A 20,408-nucleotide genomic window follows, 5' to 3' on the forward strand; every position below is an offset into this window, starting at 1 on the left:
TGGGTCAAACTCAAAGTAAGTGTATTATAAAAGTACATGTATGTTGCCATATAGTCCCATAAAATTATCTATCTATTAAAATAGCGTGGAGTAGGCCCTTCCAGCCCTTGGAGCACACGGCCCATCAATTCCCGAGCCTAATCACAGGATATTTTCAATGACCAATTAACTTACCAACTGGTACGTCTTTGGACTTTGGAAGGAAACCGGAGTACCCGGAGGAAACCCACACAGTCTCGGGGAGAACATAGAATCTCCTTACAGGCAATGGTGGGAGTTGAACTCAGGTTGCCTGTACTGTACATGGTTCTGCTAACCACTATGCTATTGTTCAGGCAGTTACAGGAAAATAAAAGAATACAATAGAATTTATGAAAAATATACATAAAGACTGATAACCAATATGCAAATAAAGGCAAATTGTGTAAATTACAAATAATATTGAGATCATGAGTTGTAAAGTTATTAAAAGCGAGTCTGCAGGTTGTGGAATCAGTACAGAGTTGTGGTGAGTGAAGTGAAGTTATCCACACTGGTTCAGGAGCCTGATGGTTGAGGGGTAATAACTGTTCCTGAACCTGGTGGTGTGGGACCTGAGGCTCATTGTGGTGAGTGAAGTTATCCACACTGGTTCAGGAGCCTGATGGTTATGGGGTAATAACTGTTCCTGAACCTGGTGGTGTGGGACCTGAGGCTGATTGTGGTGAGTGAAGTTATCCACGCTGGTTCAGGAGCCTGATGGTTGTGGGGTAATAACTGTTCCTGAACCTGGTGGTGTGAGACCCGAGGCTCCTGTATCTCTTGCCCAATGGTAACAGTGATAAGAGAGCACGATAGTAGTGAGGAGAGTGTGAGGGTGGCAAACCGTTAACCCACCCAAGGGTCTGTAGAGGTGAACTGTGAGTGTCGTCTGGTTTGTGACCACGCCAAGAAACCTGAGATGTTTTATTGCCCACATAACCTCATGTTGCAGTTGGCATGGGTTGCATCTCACCACCCTTATTAATCACAGACTCCCTTATTAATCCATTAGAGTGCACTCTCTATAATATGCCACATAACAGCTTCCTGTCACCAACTGAATTATTAGTTTTAACAATGGAAATGCGTCGGGCAGAGATCCAGTTATTGTGTGTGTGTGTGTGTGTGTGTGTGAGAGTGAGTCAAGTCCAGTTATTGTCATTTAACTATATACATGTATACTGCCAAATGAGACAACATTTCTCTAGACCAAGGTGTAAAGCACAGTGGTACATGTAACACATAATAACTTACAAAAGTAAGAATTAAATCTACTAATGAATTGTGCATAGATAAATAAAGTACATAATTTAAATATTGTAGGATATAGTACAAATTATCCAGTGACACTTCAAATGCGATGTGGCAGGGAGCTCAGAAGCCTAACGGCCTGAGGGAAGAAGCTGTTTCCCATCCTGACCGTTCTTGTCTTTATGCATCGGAGTCTCCTGCCTGATGCTAGAAAGTTAAAGAGGGTACTGGATGGATGGGTCGGCTCTTGATAATACTAAGGGCAGCACTCCTGATAAATGTCCCTGATGGATGGTAGGGAGACCCACACGATCTTCTCATCCACATTCACCATCCTTTGTAGGGATTTCCAGTCTGATGCTCCACTGCTCCCGTACCAGATGCTACTTGTCACGACACTCTCAGTGGTGCTCCTGTAAATGAAGTTAAGATTGAGTGGGGGAACCTTGCTCAATCTCCTTAGGAAGTGAAGACATTGCTATGCTGTGGGGAGGTATTATTGGGGTACCAGGTAAGGTCATCCATGACGTGAACTCCCAGAACTTGGTGCACTTAACTCTCTCTACAGAGGCACCAAAGGTGGGGGTGGCTCATCTGTATCTTCCTGTAGTCCATAATGATGTGTTAGTGTGTGCATTTGCTTATTATTTTTAAATAATCATTTTTGGTTTTTGAGCCTATTCTCCCCATCTCTGAACTCCCCCTAGCCTACCAACCCTTAAGATCTCTGATACTTCCTTAGAACCAGGCTTCAGAACTTGACTTGCTGGCCATTAACCCCACTGACGTTTCAGTCAGCAGTGGAGGTCCCTCACCTCTAGCGATGTTCATGGCTTCTTTTATTCCTCTCAGCTTTCACTACTGTCAGTCATGCAAGTACCGGGTAGAGAGTCAGGAATACCGTCGCACTCAGATGTGGAAGGATTCTTCATTGCTGTTTCCATAACAATTTTGTTTGACCAGTCAGAGTTGTTAGCCCTGAGCTAAACCCCCAAACCTGGAGGAGCAGTGGACCATTTTTATTCTGGCCTCTACCTGTTTGGCCTGGCAGACCCTACCAAGAACCAAGAGCCAAAGCATAAGGTCCTGCCTCCAAACCCAACGACAAGGTTGTGGTCCCCTTGGAGGTTCAGAACTTTAGGAGTGCCAGTTCTTGTTTGTTCAGGTCCTTCAAAAATACTTTAGGCCATTAGCAAACTTAAAGAGTATAGTGACGTTGTGTTTAGAAGATGTGAGCTATTATTTGACATATTTGTTTTGGCGTGAGTGGGCCTAATATTTTAATGGTTGGCACAGTGGGTAATGTTGCTGTCTTACTGCTCCAGAGACCAGGTTTAGATCCAAACTCTGGCGTAGTCTATGTGGAATTTTCACGTTCTGCTTGTGAGCATGTGGGTTTCTCTGAATGTTCTGGTTTCCTCCCACATCCCCACCATGTGCAGCGGGTAAATAGGGCCACACTGAGGTCGGAGGGGGCAACACCTGAGTAGCCTCCAACCTGATGACATGGCCGTCGATTTCTCGAACTTCTGGTAATTGTCCTCCTCCCAGCCCCACCTTCAACATTCCAAATTTGTTTCCCTCTTTCATCTTATCTCTTTACCTGACTGTCACCTCTCTAGATTTCCCCTTCTCCAGCCCTTTATCTCTTTTATCAATCGACTTCCAAGCTCTTTACTCCCCTCCCCCCCACCTGCTACCTTGTACTTCTTTCTATCCTCCCCCACCCCACCTCCTTACTCTGATCTCTCCTCTTTCTTTCCAGTCCTGATGAAGGGCCTTGGCCCGAAACATTGACTGTTTCTTCATTTCCATAGATGCTGCCTGACCAGCTGGGTTCCTCCAGCATTTTGACTGTGCTCCTTGGGTGTATTGAGCATTGTAAATTATCTAGGCTAGTGGCACAGTAGCGTAGGGTTTGCCATGATGCGTTTACAGCTCGGGGCAGTAGAGTTCAGAGTTCAATTCTGGCATCCCCTTTATGAGTTCCTTGCCCTGTGTGCGCGGGTTTTCTCCAGGAGTTCCACCTTCCTCCCACATTCCAAAGGCGTACCGGTGAGTAGGTTCATTGCCTGTGATTGGGCTAGGGTTCAATCTGTATGGCGTGGCTTGGTGGGCCGGATGTCCCATGCTGTATCTCCAGATCAATAAATAGGGTAGTTGGAAGTTGTGTGAGACTTGGCAGGAGGGGAGTGGGTGGTGGAGAACAGTGCTGGGAATGGGCATAGAGCAGTTATACTAAGTCTTGAGAGTGTACGAGTTTGTAATAATGTCTTTCTGTGCAGGCAAAGCTTTGTACGCAGCTGACACGCGACGTAATGTGGGTATCCAGCAACCTCTGGCAGATTCTACACTGCAATAGGGGACCGGGAGACGCTTAAAGCCCAGGCGCATTCCAGGATTTCTATGATGTCTGCTCATGCAGGTAACTCAACAAGGTTGATTGTGAACCTTGCTTCAATGATGCAGACTCCTGTAGATGGTGGGTAAACCCAAGGCAAAGTTTTCAATTCAAAGACTGGCCTTATTTGTCACATCTATGGGGAAGTGTGCCATTTGGGTCATTGTTCACAATGTGCTGGGGCAGTCCGCAAGAGTTGCCACGTTTCTGGCACCACGGTAGCGTGCCCACAATTCAGTAACCCTCACTCGTACATCTTTGAACAGTGGGAGGAAACCGGAGCACTCAGAGTAAACCCATGCAGTCATGAGAGGAAGGTACAAGCTCCTTATAGAGAGCAGTGAAATTGAACCCGCATTGGTGATTGCTGCCATTGTAAAGTAATTGCGGTAAGCACTACAGAAATGTGCCACCTTGTACATTTCTCTGCTTTCTTAAGCTCTTCTCCCAGATTCCTCTCCTTCCCTGGCCCACCAAGAGATGACGAGGATGGGCTGGTTATACTCATTCACTGTGTGTTAAGTTGTGATTAGTTCAAGATTAAAATTTGCTTATCACACGTAAATCGAAACATACAATGATATGCATAGTTCGCGATAACAGCCAATGCGTCTGATGGTGTTTTGGGGGGGGGGGTGTAGTCTGCAAGTGTTGCCACTCATTCAAATGCCTACAGAGCATACCCCCGATGATTGGCAGAGAGACACAGAACCCAATGAGCAACAACAGCACAAACAACGTGAGACCCGCCTCACCGTGCACCTCTGTTCTATCCGCCACAAGCCAGTGCCCAAACACTTAAACTCGTATTCCCACTTCTATTCTGACATGTTGGTCCATGGCCTCCTCTTGTGTCAGGATGAGGCCATCCTCAGGCTGGAGGAGCAATATCGTATATTCTGGCTGGCTCGCCTCCAACCTGATGACATGAATATTAATTTCTCTTTCCAGAGAACAAAACTTCACCTGCCCCCCCCGCCCCCCCACCATTCATAACTGTAACCTTTTACTTCTCACCTGCCTATAATGTATCTCTGGAACTCCTCCTCTTTTCCTTTCTCCTATTGTTCACTCTCTTCTCCCGTCAGATTCCTTCCTCTCTAGCCCTTGACCTTTCCCACCCACCTAGCTTCACGTATCACCTTCCGCTATCCTACTTCCCCAGCCCTCCACCTCTTTATTCTGGAGTCTTTCCCCTTCCTTCTCAGTCCTGAAGAAAGGTCTCAGCCTGAAATGTCAACTGCTTACTCCTTTTCCACAGATGTTGCCTGACCTGCTAAGTTCCTCTAGTGCTTTGTCTGTGTTGCAACAGCAAATTAAGTCCCATTTCTCCCTCCCACCAACAAGCACAGAATCCTTTAACCCCACACCCCTATCCTTAAGCCCTGACCTGACCCCTAACTCCCTTCTCTGTCACCCAAACGGTCTTCAGAAACTTCGGGCAGACATACTTTATTGATCCTGAGGGAAATTGGGTTTTGTTACAGTCGCACCAACCAAGAATAGTGTAGAAATATAGCAACTAAATGTGAGCTGTGATTCAGCAGAGGTCACAGCTCAGCACCATCTCCAATAGTCTGCCTTTGTTCACACTATATCCACTAGAGTATAGTTAGAGAGTCTGCAACCAGAGGATGCAATCAAAGCTTACAACCAGCATTGCTGGATGAAGTTGAGTTCGAAGTAAATTTTACTATCTAATTTACACATATGTCACCATGTACAACCCTGAGATTCATTTCCTTGTGGGTATACTCCTCAAATCTATAGAGTAATAATCATAATAGAATCAATGAATGACAACCAAACTAGGGCATTCAATTATAGAGTGCAGAAGACAATACACTATGCAATTGCAAAAAGAAGAAACAATAATAATAAATGAGCAATAAATATCAAGAACACGAGATGAAGAGTCCTTGAAAGTTAGTCCATAGGTTGTGGGTACAGTTCAGTGATGGGGCATTTAGAGAGAGGGGAGAAAGGGATTGAATAGGTAGCTCACGGTGAAGTTGGAACATGGTGGTGCAAGTCCTGAGGCTCCTGTGTCTGCTTCCTGATGGCACCAGTGAAATGGGAACATGTCCTGGGTGGTGGGGGACCCTGATGATGGATGCTGCTTTCCTGAAACAATATTTCATGTAGATGTGCTCTATGGTTGGGAGGGCTTTGCCTCTGTTGGACTTGGTATGTAAAGGGCAGATAAAACTGAAATTGTCTTTTGGCAAACCAAAATTAACATTAAGTAATAGGCATAAGGTGAGTTTGGACAAACTTGGCTTGTTTTCTCTGGGGAGTCAGGAAACCGAAGGGAGACCTGATAGATTTGGATTCAGATCTGAATAACTTCCAGATTTTATTTTTTCTATCACATGCATGACAGTGAAATGCATTGTTTGTGTTAACGACCTAACCCTGGGGGTAGTCAACCAGTGTCGCCACTCACTCATGCCAACTTACTGAGATATGGCCGCAATGTTGAGGAGAGCAACACAAACAAAATAGATAAACAAAACAACAGGAAAACAAGCCTATTTTCTCTTTTCACAAACACACGAGAATCTGCAGATGCTGTAAATCCAGAGAAATACACACTAAACATTCTGGAGCTTCTCAGGTCAGGCAACCTTCATGGGAGGGGAATAAACAATCAACATTTTGGGCCGACATCCTTCATCAGGACTGCAACTGGGAATATACCTCAATAGGAAGGTGGGGGGAAGAGAAGGAATAATGTTGTGTATTTAATATTTTAGTAATATTGTAGATATATTGTTTGATTAAGCATTCTTGTTTGTTTACAGAATTTATTCCAGTTATATGTAAGAAGTACATGAATGGCATATGTCATTATGTCACCACATCATATGTGAGTGCCTCACTAAAGAAAAGAAGCTGAGTAACTGAGTATCGCCGGCTTCTATGTTTTTCGTTCATTGAGCTTTTTGGAGTGACAAAATATAACTGTGGTGACAAGGTTGTTCTAAAATGAACCTGTGATGACTACCTATGCATTTCTTTGGAAGGAGGGAGAGAGAGGGTCAAGTTTATATTTTTTTTTAAAAGCAGAAAATGGATGCAATTCACAGGTTCATAAACAGTGACTACCAGGTGAAAATAATCTTATATATTTAAAAAAAAGCAGAAATGGTTGGCTACATCAGAAAGCTAGACACATTCGATTACACAAATGGTAACTGGATAATGTATACTGAATGAATTGAGCAGTATTTTGAAGCAAATGAAAAGAGTGCCAGTCTTAATGAGTGTGATGCATGGAAAAACATGCAGTTTGCTTAGAAATTTAACTGTTCCAACCAGACCAGCCGAAATGAGCTTTGCTGATATCATGAATGTAATACAAGAACCTTTAGAACTGAAACCATTGGTGATTGCAGAACACTTTAGGTTTCATAAGCAGAATCAATAGGAAGGAGAGTTTATTTCAGTGTACGTGGCTGAATTGAAGAGATTATCCAAGTATTGTCAGTTTGGCAATGGGCTTAATGATGCACTGAGAGATCACTTAGCTTGTGGAATCTTGCAAGAAAGCATTCAAAAAATGGCTCCTAACTGAAGCACATTTAAAAGATCAGTTGAAATCACTGTATATATGGAAACAGCAGCCAGAGGCTCAATTGAGTTGTAGTCAGGTATGAAGGTTGGCCTGAACAAAATTGCAACCTCTAAGCATAAACCTGCCTGGCCAAACAAATTTTGCTACCATTGTGGCAGGGTCTCATGTACACCAGACCAATGCAGGTTTAAAGGTGAAAATGTTAACAAAGTAGGACACATACAAAGAGCATGTCGGTCAGACAAAAATAAATAGACTGCACTGGAGACATAAAAAGTCATGTTGCAGCTTCAAAAAGAGCTCTAATCTGCATACCATTGATGAAAAATCTGGTAATGATGTGAGTGATATAGGACTGGGTAGCCTTGAGATTCACAATGTGAAAACTAACAACAGACAAGTAATATGGGTTACACCAGAAGTGAACAGCAAATTAATTTAAATGGAATTGGACACTGGCTTGGCTGATTCAGTCATTCCACAAAATGAGTTAGAACGGCATTTCGAAGAGACTGAACTGAAGCCTCCGTCTAAGAACTTGTAATGGTGAAAAGATAACTCCTGTGAGAATGTCATTTGAAACAGTGAAATACAATAACCAACAAGTTATATTGGGTTTGTGGTAAAACAGGAGAGCCAGCATTGTTGGGCTCTGATTGGCTGAGACTGCTACAACTTATGTCCCCCACAATAGAGTCAACTGAAAGTGATTAAGAAAGGTATTGGGTGATGCCACAGTGGTGTTCAAGGATGGCATTGGAAAACTCAAACATTTCATTAACAGTGTTAAATGAAAATGCCACACCCAAGTTTTACAAAGCCCGTCTGATTACTTATAACACCCTTGATAAAGTAGCCAGTGAGCTAGATCGCATAGAGCAGTGATGTCAAACTCAAGGCCCGCGGGCCATATCCGGCCCGGCGTACAATTATATTCGGCCCACGAGATCATTTTAGATAGATCTATTATTTTAATTATTAATGGCCCAGTGATATGAAGCCTATGATTGTAAGTTAATACCAATCATAAAAATAATGCTTGCTCAGCAGTCTTCTTCATAAGAAACAGAATTTGTGAAGTGAAACACTTTGTAGTTACAGCAGAGACTGAGACACATGAGAACAGGCTGAAAAAACGGAGGTAACGAAAGCTGCGTTCGCACGCGCCCAACTGATCCGGCCCGCATGAAGCTGCATTTTGCCCAATCCGGCCCGTGACCTAAAATGAGTTTGACACCCCTGGCATAGAGGCTGAAGAAATTCTTTCAAAGTTTGAGTGGAGCCCATGGGCAACATCAGTGGTCCCAGCAGCCAAGAAGAATGGGTCTGTCAGGATCTGTGGTGATTTTAAGGTCACTATCAACCCAGTACTAAAAGTAAATCAATATCTTCTCCCCAGGGTAGAGGATATCTTTGCAAACCTTTCTGGAGAGAAACTCTTCAGCAAAGTGGACTTAGCTGAGGACTACCTGCAAATGGGTATGGAAGAGAAGTGTTGCTCACCATAAATGCTCACAAAGGGCTTTATCCCTGTAATAGGCTTATTTTTGAATAGCATCTGCACCTGCATTCTTGCAGAAGGCTATAGACCAGATGCTGTAAGGCTGCCTGTTACTTGAATGATGTCATTGTTACTGGTGAAGATGACAAGGAACATCTCTAAGATCTCAAGACAGAGGATTAGAGGAGACAAGATTAGAGGATTGTGGGCTCAGAGCATTGTGCAACAAATGTGAATTTTTAAGCCAAGCATCACTTATTGTGGTCACACCATTGATGCACAGGTGTGCTGAGAAAATTCAAGCAGTGATGGATGCCCCAGGGACAAAGAACATGTTGTAGTTGAGGTCCTTTTCAGGATTTGTCAATCAGTATAACTGGTTCCTGCCAAACCTGGCTACTGTGCTCCACTCCTTGAACTCACTACTACAGATTGGGAAGAAATGGCAATGAACGAAGCAGTGTGAGGCGGCTTTCCAAAAGGCAAAGGAAATGGCAACTGCAGGCGGCGTACTGACACATTAAGATCTGCATTATCCAATGAAGCTTGCCTGTGATGGAAGTGAACGCCCCATAGCTTTTGCATTACGTTCCCTTACCACTGCAGAGAAAGATCACACAGATTAATCAAGAGGCCTTGAGTCTGGTATGGAGCGTAGAACATTTCAAACGGTACTTGTGTGGGAAAGAGTTTATCCTCGTTACTGATCAGCAGCCACTATTGTCCATTTTCAATCCACAGAAGGGTGTTCCACTGACAGCAGCAGCATGAATACAGAGATGGGGCCTGTTTTTTTTTTGGAGGACACAACTACAAGTTTGAATTCAAGAGGATGACTAATTGTAGAAATGCTATTTGATTGTCCTGTTTACCCTTAAAAAGAAATACCTGAAAAATTTACAGAAGTGAACGCCCTCTTGACATATTCTCACCAACACAAATCTAAAGTCTACCTATTATGGCAGAGATGATCCGAATGGAAAACAGAAAAGACCACACTCTGTCTCAGATCTACTTGGCCACCCAAACTGGCTGGAATGTGCAGCAGAATTCCAGTTCCCCCATTTTTTTTTTACCAGGATGGATTTGCCCTTGACGGGAGTTGCCTTGATTGGGGATTGGGAGTTGTTATACAAGCCAAGCTGAGAGTTCAGATGTTGGAGGAGCTACATGCCAGAGTCATCTGGGCGAGTTCAAAATGAAAGCATTGGCTTGAAGCTTTGTCTGGTGGCCCTGGATAGATCAGCAGATCAAGCAACTTGCCATGCACCGTTCAAGATGCCACCATGTACAGGAGCTGCCGAGAGCATTGCCTCTTCATTCCTGGGAATGTTCTGCATTGCCCTGGCGGGCGATTCATGTGGGTTTTGCTGGACCATTCATGAGCAAGAATTTCTTGGTAGTAGTGGATGCAGTTACAAAGTGGCCAGAAGCATTTCCAATAGACTTGCCTCACACACTGTTGTTGTGTTGAGAAGCCTCTTCTCAAGGACTGATGCACCAGAACACTTGGTCAGTGACAGTGGACCACAGTTTGTTGTGGAACAGTTTCAATCATTCTTGGGAATGAATGGAATGAGACATATTACATCTGAACTGTACCACCCAGCGTCAAATGGCTTGGCAGTAAGGGTCGTCCAGGGACTAAAAAAAGCACTGCAAGCAATGACAGCAGAACACACTATATGCTGAATCAGAAGCTCAGCAGTTTCCTCCTTGCATATCACACGACAGCACACTCCACAACCAGCAACTCACTGACTGTTTTGGTTTCTGGATTTTCCTTTGCTTTTCTGCTTGGATCTCCTTAATCCCAATCTCAGGAGGAGTGTGCAGGGCAAACAGCAGAGGCATATTGAGGGTTCCTCAAACAAGGAGGTTTGATGTTTCACCCTTGGACAAGCAGTCCATGTGAGGGACTACAAAAGTGGATACTTGGAAAGATTAAGGACAAAACTGGACCACTCCCCTACACAATGGAGATTGCATCTGATGTTGTCTAGTGACAACACATCGATCAGAAGAGGAGAATAAAGTCCAATGATTCGAGAAGAAAGGTGCCCAGAATTATCAGAACCACTTTCTTCAGAATCAGGTTTATTATCACCGACATGTGATGTGAAATTTGTTAACTTAGCAGCAGCAGTTCAATGCAACACATAACCTAGCCGAGAAAAAAAATAAACAAGTAAATCAATTACATATATTGAATAGATTTTTAAAAATGCAGAAACAGAAATACTGTATATTTAAAAAAAAAGTTGAGGTAGTGTCCAAAGATTCAATGTCCATTTAGGAATCAGATGGCAGAGGGGAAGAAGCTGTTCCTGAATTGCTGAGTGTGTGCCTTCAGGCTTCTGTACTTCCTACCTGATGGTAACACTGAGAAAACGGCATGCCCTGGGTGTTGGAGGTCGTTAATCATGAACACTGCCTTTCTGAGACACCACTCCCTAAAGATATCCTGGGTACTTTGTAGGCTCGTGCCCAAGATGGAGCTGACTAGATTTACAACCTTCTGCAGCTTCTTTTGGTCCTGTGCAGTAGCCCCTCCATACCAGACAGTGATGCAGCCTGTTAGAATGCTCTCCATGGTACAACTCATACAACCAGTACCGAGAACGTCCCAGAACCTGAGATTGTTTCACAGCCACAAGTCTCTCACCTGCCAAGCAGAGTGACTGCTGCCCCTTCCCCCACCCCCTCAAGAGTAAGAAACCCTTAGCGATTAAATCTTTAGGCCTGAATGGGACTATTTAAAATTTACTATGCCAAGAACCTACCAACCTCTACTTTAAATACAGTTAGAAAGTTTGTGAACGTTGTAGAATTTTCTCTACTTCTGCATAAGTATGGCCTAAAATGTGATCAGATCTTCACACAAGTCGGAAAACTGGATAAAGAGAACCCAATTAAATAAAAAACACAAAAACAGTATTGTTGTTAGTTTATTTATTGAGAAAAATGATCCAATGTTACATGTATATTGGATGTAAACTCTTATAGCCTGAGTTCATGCTAGGTTGGGGCTGGCCTCTCCCATCATTACTGCCCTCTGGTGTTCACTCAGTGCTGCTCTCTCGGGTGCTGTCTCGCCACTCCCCTCCTGTGGTTGCTCGATAGAAGAACAAGCTGGACCAGTACAACATCCCTGTACACCATCGTTCTGCAGGGCATGCCATTCAGGGACTTGGGGTTATATTTTTTTTGTGTGACTGTATGTCTTCTGCTATCATAACTATACATGCTGCGTGCTGATGATAGTGTGTTTTGCACCTTGGCCCTGGAGGAACGCTGTTTCGCTTGGCAATAGTCATGTATGGTTGAATGATAATTAAACCTTAACTTCCACTCCTGCGCTCAACAGCAGCTGAGTGAAGCTAGTTGTGTTTGAAGACTGCTCACACATCTGTAGCTCCAGTTACCCATCACAATCCTCTCTACATTCCCTGCCCTCAGCTTATGTGGGCTTTCCCGTTGTGTCTCAGCCATCAACACAGGTGAACCACAGGTTACTTCAGACAATGGCTTTCTCTGAAGGCTATTTACGTGTTATATCATTGTTAGAGCCCACAATAGAAGGGCCTCCTGTTCTCTGATGATCATGTCATCTTGCCATACACCTGTACCTGGGGAGGTGGCAGTGGGGAAGGACGTACGAGTTGCCTAGAGAACTCCTGAAGCCCACAGATTTCAGGCCACTAATCTACCCGCTCAGTGGCCACTGGCTTCAGTTACTGGATTGCCTGTGAATAGCTGAGCCAAGCAGACAGGGATATCCCTGGATGAGACTGGAAGCACATCATGGGTGAGGGAATTCAAAGGTACAATTTAATGTCAGAGAAATGTATACAATATACATCCTGAAATGCTTTTTCTTCACAACATGGATGAAAACAGAGGAGTGCCCCAAAAAATTAATGACAGTTAAATGTTAGAATCCCAAAGTCTCCCCCCCCCCAGCACGTAAGCGGCAGCAAGCAGCAATCCCCTCTCCCCCCACCGGAAAAATAAGCATCAGCAGCACCACCACCAAGCACTCAAGCGTGAGCAAAGCAACAGCAAAGCCACAGACTTGCAGTTACCCCAAAGACTTTGCATTTCACCCGATATTTGACATACCACAAGTTCTCTCTCTCCCTAATAAGGGAGAAGGAGGTGTCCCCATTTTCCCAGCGAGCAGGGAGGCATAACAAACAACTTGCTGGTTTATGATGTTAAAAGTCCGCCATATCACTTTTCTCGAGCTCTGTGCCCAAAATACTGGGCAAACAGCCTCAGATATCCCGACGACTCCCCACACGACACATGGGTCTCCTGCCGTGACAGCGACCCTCGATCCACCCGTCTCCAGAGCCCTGAGATCCTAGGCCCGAATCTGAGCCAGACTCTTAGGCCGAGCCTTTAGCATGCCGAACTACAATGGCTGGTTGTGAAACCCTGAGAGCAGGTCCCATTCCCACAAAGAACCGTAGTCAGTGTGTAACTCCAAGTCAGGGCCTTCGAAAGAATCCTGAAAGGGAAAAATAAGAGATATTAAAGGTGGAAATAGAGCTTTTTCCAAAGATGCAAGCAAAGGAGTCGCCATTAGGCACCATTAACTTATTATTGACAAAATGGCCAGGTTTTGTTGGACCCAGAGAGGCTGATTGTTCCACGACTGGACAAACTAGACAGACTCTAAGATTGGTATTAGGACGTCAGCTGTTCCTGGTAAATCACTTGGATGAAAAGGCAGGTGGGTAGATTAGGAAGTTTGCAGAGTATACAAGGATTGGTGGTGGTGTGGATGGTGTAGAGTGTTGCCAAAGGACACAGCAGGATATAGATCAGTTGTAGATATGGATAGGGAAATGGTATGTGGTGTTTAACCCTGCTGAATGTGAGGGTTAAAACATTGTCAGATCACATGTAAAGAGACACTATGCGGTTGATGACAAGATCCTTAACAGTGTTGGGGTACAAGTCATTGTTCCTTGAAAACAGATGCTCGGGTTGATGGGGTATACAAGAAGGCATTTGGCATGCTTGCCTTTATTAGTTGAAGTATTGAGTTCAGGAGTCAGGAAATTGTAGCTTTGTAAAAAATCTAGTTAGGCCACATCTGCAGTGTTGCATTCAGTTCTGGTGGTCCCATTATAGGAAGGATGTGGAGGCTGTGGAGAGGGCGCAGGAGAGGTTTGCTAGGATGCTGTCTGGATTAGGGGGCAGGTGATATTATGCGAGGTTGGGCAAACTTGGATTGTTATCTCTGGAGAACTGGAGGCTGAGAGCAATAAGATTATGAGGGGCATAGATGGGGTGGATAGGACAGACAATATCATTTTCCCTGTATTGAAATGTCTACTAGAGAGCATGCACTTCAGGTTCAACAGAGATGTGCAGGACAAGGATTTTTTACACAGTGAGTGGTGGGTGCCTGGAACGCACTGCCTGGGATGGTGGAGGAGGCAGATATGATGGAAGTGTTTAAGACTCGGGCATCTGAGTATGTAGAGAATGGAAGGATATGGGCATTGTACAGGCGTAGGGATTAGTTTAGTGAGATTTTTGATTCCAAGTTTTATTTTTTGTTTTATTTATTTTGTATATGTACTTAATTTTCACGTTTCCTGCCAGTAATATCTTAACATTATGGAGATTAAGTAGTATTACATATAAGAATGAAAGTGCCTTGTTCAGATGCTTCAGATCCACACACAATCCGAATAACTGATGTGACTAAAGTCAAATTTCTTGTCATTTAACTATATACATGTACAGTATACTGCAAAACTGTAGGATTCCATAAGACCAGAAGATATAGGATCAGAATTAGGCTATTCAGCTCTCTGGAGCTGCTCTGCCCTGATATTATGGCTGATTTATTATCCCTCTCAAGCCCATTCTCCTGCCGCCTTCCTGTACCCTTTGATACCCTGACTAATCAAGAAACTATCAGCCTTCACTTGAACTTTACCCAATGACTTGACCTCCAAAGCTGTCCGTGGCAGTGACTTACACAGATTCTGCACTGGTTTCATGTGAACACCAAATATTTTCCTGTGCTATATATGGTTCGATGTTCTATAAGGTGCTAGACCAATTGTTCTTTATCTCATTTGGTGTGGTTAATGTTTAACTGGTATTTGTTTGTGGTATCTGCTTACAAGTTTCTTGTATCTGCCTCAGAAATTTTAAAGCTACTGTTCCACTTCCTTCCCCAAGTCCAGTCTTTTTACCACAAAACCCTGGTTTGACCCTCTGCCTCTCCAGTGCCCTGACTTTCCCCCTCCCACTCCAGAAGAAGCAAACTTGTTGGGCCATTCTGTTAGAGGACATCAACTGTTTGAACTGCTCTAACCTCTGTCTCAGTGGATAAGCTGGTTAACCAGCACACAATACCTTAGAGATTTGTTCTACTGCTGATAGTGGGTCTTGGATGAAGGGAAGATCTGTCCTCAGTAATTACTCATTACTTACAGGAGTGTGGAAAACCATTTTTTATTTTATTTACTTATTGTGATACAGTATGGAATAGGCCTTTCTGGCCCTTCAAACCATGCCATCCAGCACTCTCCCAATTAAATCCTATCCTATGCTAACCACAGGTCAATTTGCAGTGACCGATTAACCCACCATCCAGTATGTCTTTGGACTGTGGGAGGAAAGCAGAGCAGTCACAGGAAGAATGTACAAACTCCTTACAGGCAGCGGTAGAATGGAACCCAGGTCACTGGTGCTATAAAGTGCCGTGCTAACCCCTACACTACAGTGCTGCCCCTGGTCACAGGTCGTTCTACAGATGCACAGAAGAGAGCATCCTCACATGCTGTATCACCTCATGCGATGGAAACCACACTTCGGCAGACAGGAAGGCTCTGCAACAGGTAAATAAAACTGCCTAGTGCATCACCGGTATCAGCCTACCCGCCAGTTGTAGGGTGTGCCGGAAAAAGACCAGTTAACATCATGAAGGACCCCACCCACCCTGCTCATGGACTGGTTGTCCCACTCCCATCAGGGAGGAGGTTACATAGCATCCAGCACCAGACTGGAAAACAGTTCCCTTCCCCAAGCAGTAAGGCTGATCAATACCTCCACCACTAACCCACCCCTCCACACACCTAACCACCAATACTTTATCACCTCCTGCCAGTCACCTTGTGTCACGGGCACTCCTGTGCCTAGTGCCACATTATGGATATCTAATCTATGCATATAAGCTATCTTATGTAAATGTATTTATTGTATTACTTTCATTATTTTGTTCTCCTTAACTTGTGTACTAGAAATGGTGTTAAACAATCTTGAAGTGATCTGTGAGGAAGAAGCTACTTCCAGGAGAAGGAGGTTGAGAGGGGAATGGATCAGCCATGATAAAATGGTGGCGCAGTCTCCTGGGCCGAATGGTCGAATTCTATTGCTATATATATAATGGTCTTGTAAGCCACTTGCATTTTAATTGGTTGAAGTCTCCTTAAATCCAGGGACACTGGAATCATTCCTTGCTCCAGTTTGATTCACAACCTGGGCTTGTGGTGCCAAGGGAGTGGGAGTAGTGTGTATTGTGAGGGGTGGGATGGGTGTTCCCTCCAGTGAAAGTTAAATATCCCACGTATCCTTTTCAAGGACTGGATTTCCCCGAGGTTTCCAGGGTTAATATTTATTCCTCGACAAACGTCATAGGAGCAGGTGATCCCGTGATCTTCACTTTCTAAGTCTGTGGGAGATCTCTGCGTTTCTGTTTCCTAGTTTACAACCAAAACGCCATTTCAAAAAAAATAATCAGCTTCAAGGAGTCTGACTGCCTGGTTTTCCTTGAGGTTTGCAAAGGCGCTATAGAAATGCAAATTCCTTTGCCACTGTCCCACTCCTGCAATGGTGTCTGTATAATGGTTTGTCTTTCTCCTTGCAGTTGACATGGATGATGAAGATGGACGATGTCTGCTAGATGTAATTTGGTATGTACGAAGCACCAATTGGACTGGTTTTGTTAAGAATCAGAATCAGGTTTAATATTGCTGGCCTAAGTTGTGACAGTACGTTCGAATACATCAAGAAAATCTACAAATTACAATAAGAATTATTTTTTTTCAAATAGTGCAGAAACGGAGCAAAACAGTAATGAGGTAGTGTTCATGGGTTCATTGTCCATTCTGAAATCTGACAGTGGAGAGGAAGGTGTTCCTGAATCATTGAGTGTGTGTGTGTGTGTGTGTGTGTGTGTGTGTGTGTGTGTGTGTGTGTGTGTGTGTGTATATATGTTCATCTCCTGTCCCTCCTCCCTGATGGTAGCAACGAGAGAGGGCATGTCCTAGGTGATGGGAATCCTGAATGGCAAATGCCGTATTTTAAAGGCATCACCAAATGAAGGCGTCCTCGATGGTGGGGAGGCTAGTGCTCATGATGGAGCTGGCTGAGTCTGCAGCTTTTTCTGACCCTGTGCAATGGCCCCTCCCTCCACACCAGGCATTGCTTCCACCTTTAGGGTCGGTGCTTATCCACTGGCTGGAGTTTGGGTGAAGATGCTTATGTTCTGCCAATTCCAACAGAACCTATTCTCATTTTGAGAATGAGATGTGGCCTGGTGAGGACCAGGCTACTGGTCAGGAGTGAGGTGGTGGAGTGAGAGGAAGCAATCCCTCTTCCTCTTTCAAACTCTTCTCAGCTGCACACAGTGTGCCCCTTCCCCTGACTGCACTGCCTTCAGTTTGTAGTGCAGAGAGCATTGACTATACAGAGAGTTAGCAGGCTACCAACTATTCATCCTGCTATTATCAAACTCTTGAAAGGACCTTTCATGTAAGATGGACTCTTGACCTCACAAAATAACTTGTTATAGAGCATAGAACATTACAGCATCGCACAGGTAGTACAGGCCCTTCGGCCCACAATGCTCTGCTAATCTGTTAACTAACTCTAAGATCAAACTAACTCTTCTCTCCCATATAACCCTACATTTTTTTCATCCATGTGCCTATCCCTAAGAGTTTTTCAAATGCACCTAATGTATCTTTTTGATTTACAGCATCTGTCTGTCCGTCCACCCTTCGAGCCATGGTGCTCAGCAATCCCATCTCGGGGCAGATTACACTCACTAATTAACTGACCAACCAGTAGGTCTTTGGCCTGTGGGAGGAAACCCAAGCAGTGACGTGGAGAACGCACAAATTCCTTACAGGCAGCAGAGGGAATTGAACCCTGGTTGCCTTCTGAATAAAGCAGCTGCTGACCACTGCGCCACTCTGCATCCTGCCATTCCTGGCAAGGTGTTCCACACATTCCTCACTCTCTGTGTTTTAAAAAGAAACTAGCCACTTCTGGCCTGGGGAAAAGTCCACACAATCTAGGCCTCTTGTCATCTTGTACAGCTCTATCAAGTCACTTCTTATCCTCCTTCGCTCCAAAGAGAAAAGCCCTAGGTTGTTCAACCAGTCTTCTAAAGACATGCCCTCTAATCCTGGTAGCATCCTGGTAAATTTCCTCTGCACTCTCTCAAAAGTTTCTCCAACCTCCTTGTAATGAGGAGACCAGAACGAGCATCAACTACCTTTCACCCCCACCCGCACCAGCAGAAGCACTGACACCTCACCCCCCACCCCACCACGTGAGCAGAGCAGAAGCACCAAAGAGTTCATTGACCCAGAGTCCACCAAACTACTGTTCACAAACCAGCACTTCAGTTTCTCAAACAAGCTCTGCATCTCTCCATCGAGAGAGAGGGAGGTCGCTCCTGTGTTAGTGAGAAGGGAGACCAGCAACTCCCTTTTCTAATGTTACAATCTTCTGCGTCACATCTCCAAGACCCCTGTCCAAGTGTGGTCTCACCCTAGTTAACATCTTGTACTTTATTGTTTACCTACACTGAACTTTATGTAGTATTCTGCATCCTGTAATTGTTCTACCAGTCATGGTCATGTGAAGCCACAGGTCGTATGAGCAGCCGGTGCAGATCACAAGTCCTGGTTTTGTGACCACTGACACCAGGCAGACAATCTCTGAAGAGTATTGACAGTGGCTGGGGTCACCTGTTTTGTAAAAACACTACCCAGAAGACAATGGCAAACCAGTTCTGTGAAAAAATTTACAAAGAATAATCATAATCACCCGCATCATTCAACATGCAAAAGGCCAAATATAGAGTATTTTGTGCAGTTCTAGTCACCTACCTACAGGAATGATACAATAATATTGAAAGAGTTGGAGGGAAAGGGTTATTCCCTGAAGTGTAGGAGAATGAGGGGAGAGTTGATAGAAGTATGCAAACTTGAGGGCTATAGATAGGGTAAATGTATGTAGGCTTTTCCCCTAAGGTTGGATGAAGCCAGAACTAGGATAAGGGATGAAAGATGAAACATTTAAAGGGAGCTTCTTCACTCAGAGGCTGGTGCAAGTGTAGAATGAGCTGCCAGCCCAAATGGTGGATGGAGATTCCATTGTAACATTTAAAGGAAGTTTGGAAAGGTAGATGGATAAGGTCTAGGAGCAGCTCACTGGGAGTAGGCAGAAGACTAGGTCAGCATGGATTTGATGGGCCGAAGGTCCTGATTCTCTAGTGCTCTGTGACTGTGTGGTCTTTGCCCGACTCCCATCCTTTTCCCTGCACATAGAAATGCCAATTATAAGGGATCAAAGCAACTCATGTGCTGGAGGGTTTCGGTAATGTGGGTTGGAGAGCATCCTGGACAAGATGGAGAGTCATCTGGGTAATCGCATCCAGATAGTTGTCCAGGTAATTAGCCTATTCTCAGATGGTGATGGCACCCGACTGGTCGGCCATGTTTGGAGTGCCATCGATGCGTTGCTGTTGTTTGGGTCCGCAAACACCACCCATTGCTTGCTGGGTTCCAGCAGACAGGATTTGGGAATTCCACACTGCTGGAAGTCACCAAATCTGGCCAGTTGGTCTGAATAGTAACAAGAATGGGTATACTTCTTCCTGCATTAGCAGAAGTGGAAGTCATGGAGTACACTGCCCTTCATTCTGAGGTGACGCAGAGGCTGTAGGCCTGCTCACAGAGGTCACAAGCTCTCTCGTCACGGAGTAACTCTGCCTAACACTCCAATGAAGGAGACTTCCCTCCTGTTCTCCACACTGAGTGTCTGCGGCCTGATTCTGTTGCCCACTCTGGTTATTTGTTACAAGGATTACCCACATGTATAGTGTGCAAAACCTCAGCCTTGCAACTCTTTTGTCCTTTATCTGGCCTGCTTTTAAATTCGCTATAATGGTTTCTGTTAACTAACACACGGTTATTTTTGTGACTGTACTTTAACTGAAACTCTGGGGTACAGCTGTGGCTTTGATCATTACCAGACGTTTTCAGTGACTCAGTGGTTAACCCTCTTCATATGTCCACTGATGTTGTCTGCTGTGCTTGAGGTTTCTTTCATTATGAGAGGCTTCATGTGCTGAAGTCCGCGTTTATTAACCATGAACAGCGGGAGGGATGGAAATACTCAACTGGTGAAGCAGTGTCTGAGGGGTGAGGGAGGGAGACAAGCGGGGAGGGGGGAGAGAGAGGAGTGGGGAGGGAGATGGGGAGGGGGAGAGAGAGGCGGAAGGAGGGATGGAGAGAGGCAGAGGGGGAGAAAGGGAGACAGACAAAGACGGAGAATTAATAGTTAACATCAAATCAGCCCGATGCTGGTTGAAGAGGTGCTGCTGAATGCCC

General features: G+C 44.6%; 1 protein-coding gene across 5 annotated transcripts in view; it reads left to right on the forward strand.

The window, feature by feature from the left end:
- Positions 1 to 20,408, forward strand: part of LOC132402237 (BRD4-interacting chromatin-remodeling complex-associated protein-like) — a 163,915-nt gene that overhangs the window by 75,233 nt on the left and 68,274 nt on the right. For 4 of the 5 annotated variants that reach the window (XM_059984999.1, XM_059985000.1, XM_059985001.1 and 1 more), the window contains exons 2-3: positions 3,558 to 3,697; positions 16,649 to 16,694. In XM_059984999.1, coding sequence (XP_059840982.1) covers positions 3,679 to 3,697; positions 16,649 to 16,694 — 65 coding nt within the window. In that variant the 5' untranslated portion in view covers positions 3,558 to 3,678. The remainder of the gene's footprint in view (positions 1 to 3,557; positions 3,698 to 16,648; positions 16,695 to 20,408) is intronic. The other variant, XM_059985002.1, reaches the window with a different exon arrangement.

The sequence above is a fragment of the Hypanus sabinus genome, chromosome 11 (genome assembly GCF_030144855.1).
Source record: "Hypanus sabinus isolate sHypSab1 chromosome 11, sHypSab1.hap1, whole genome shotgun sequence".
Taxonomy (NCBI): domain Eukaryota; kingdom Metazoa; phylum Chordata; class Chondrichthyes; order Myliobatiformes; family Dasyatidae; genus Hypanus; species Hypanus sabinus.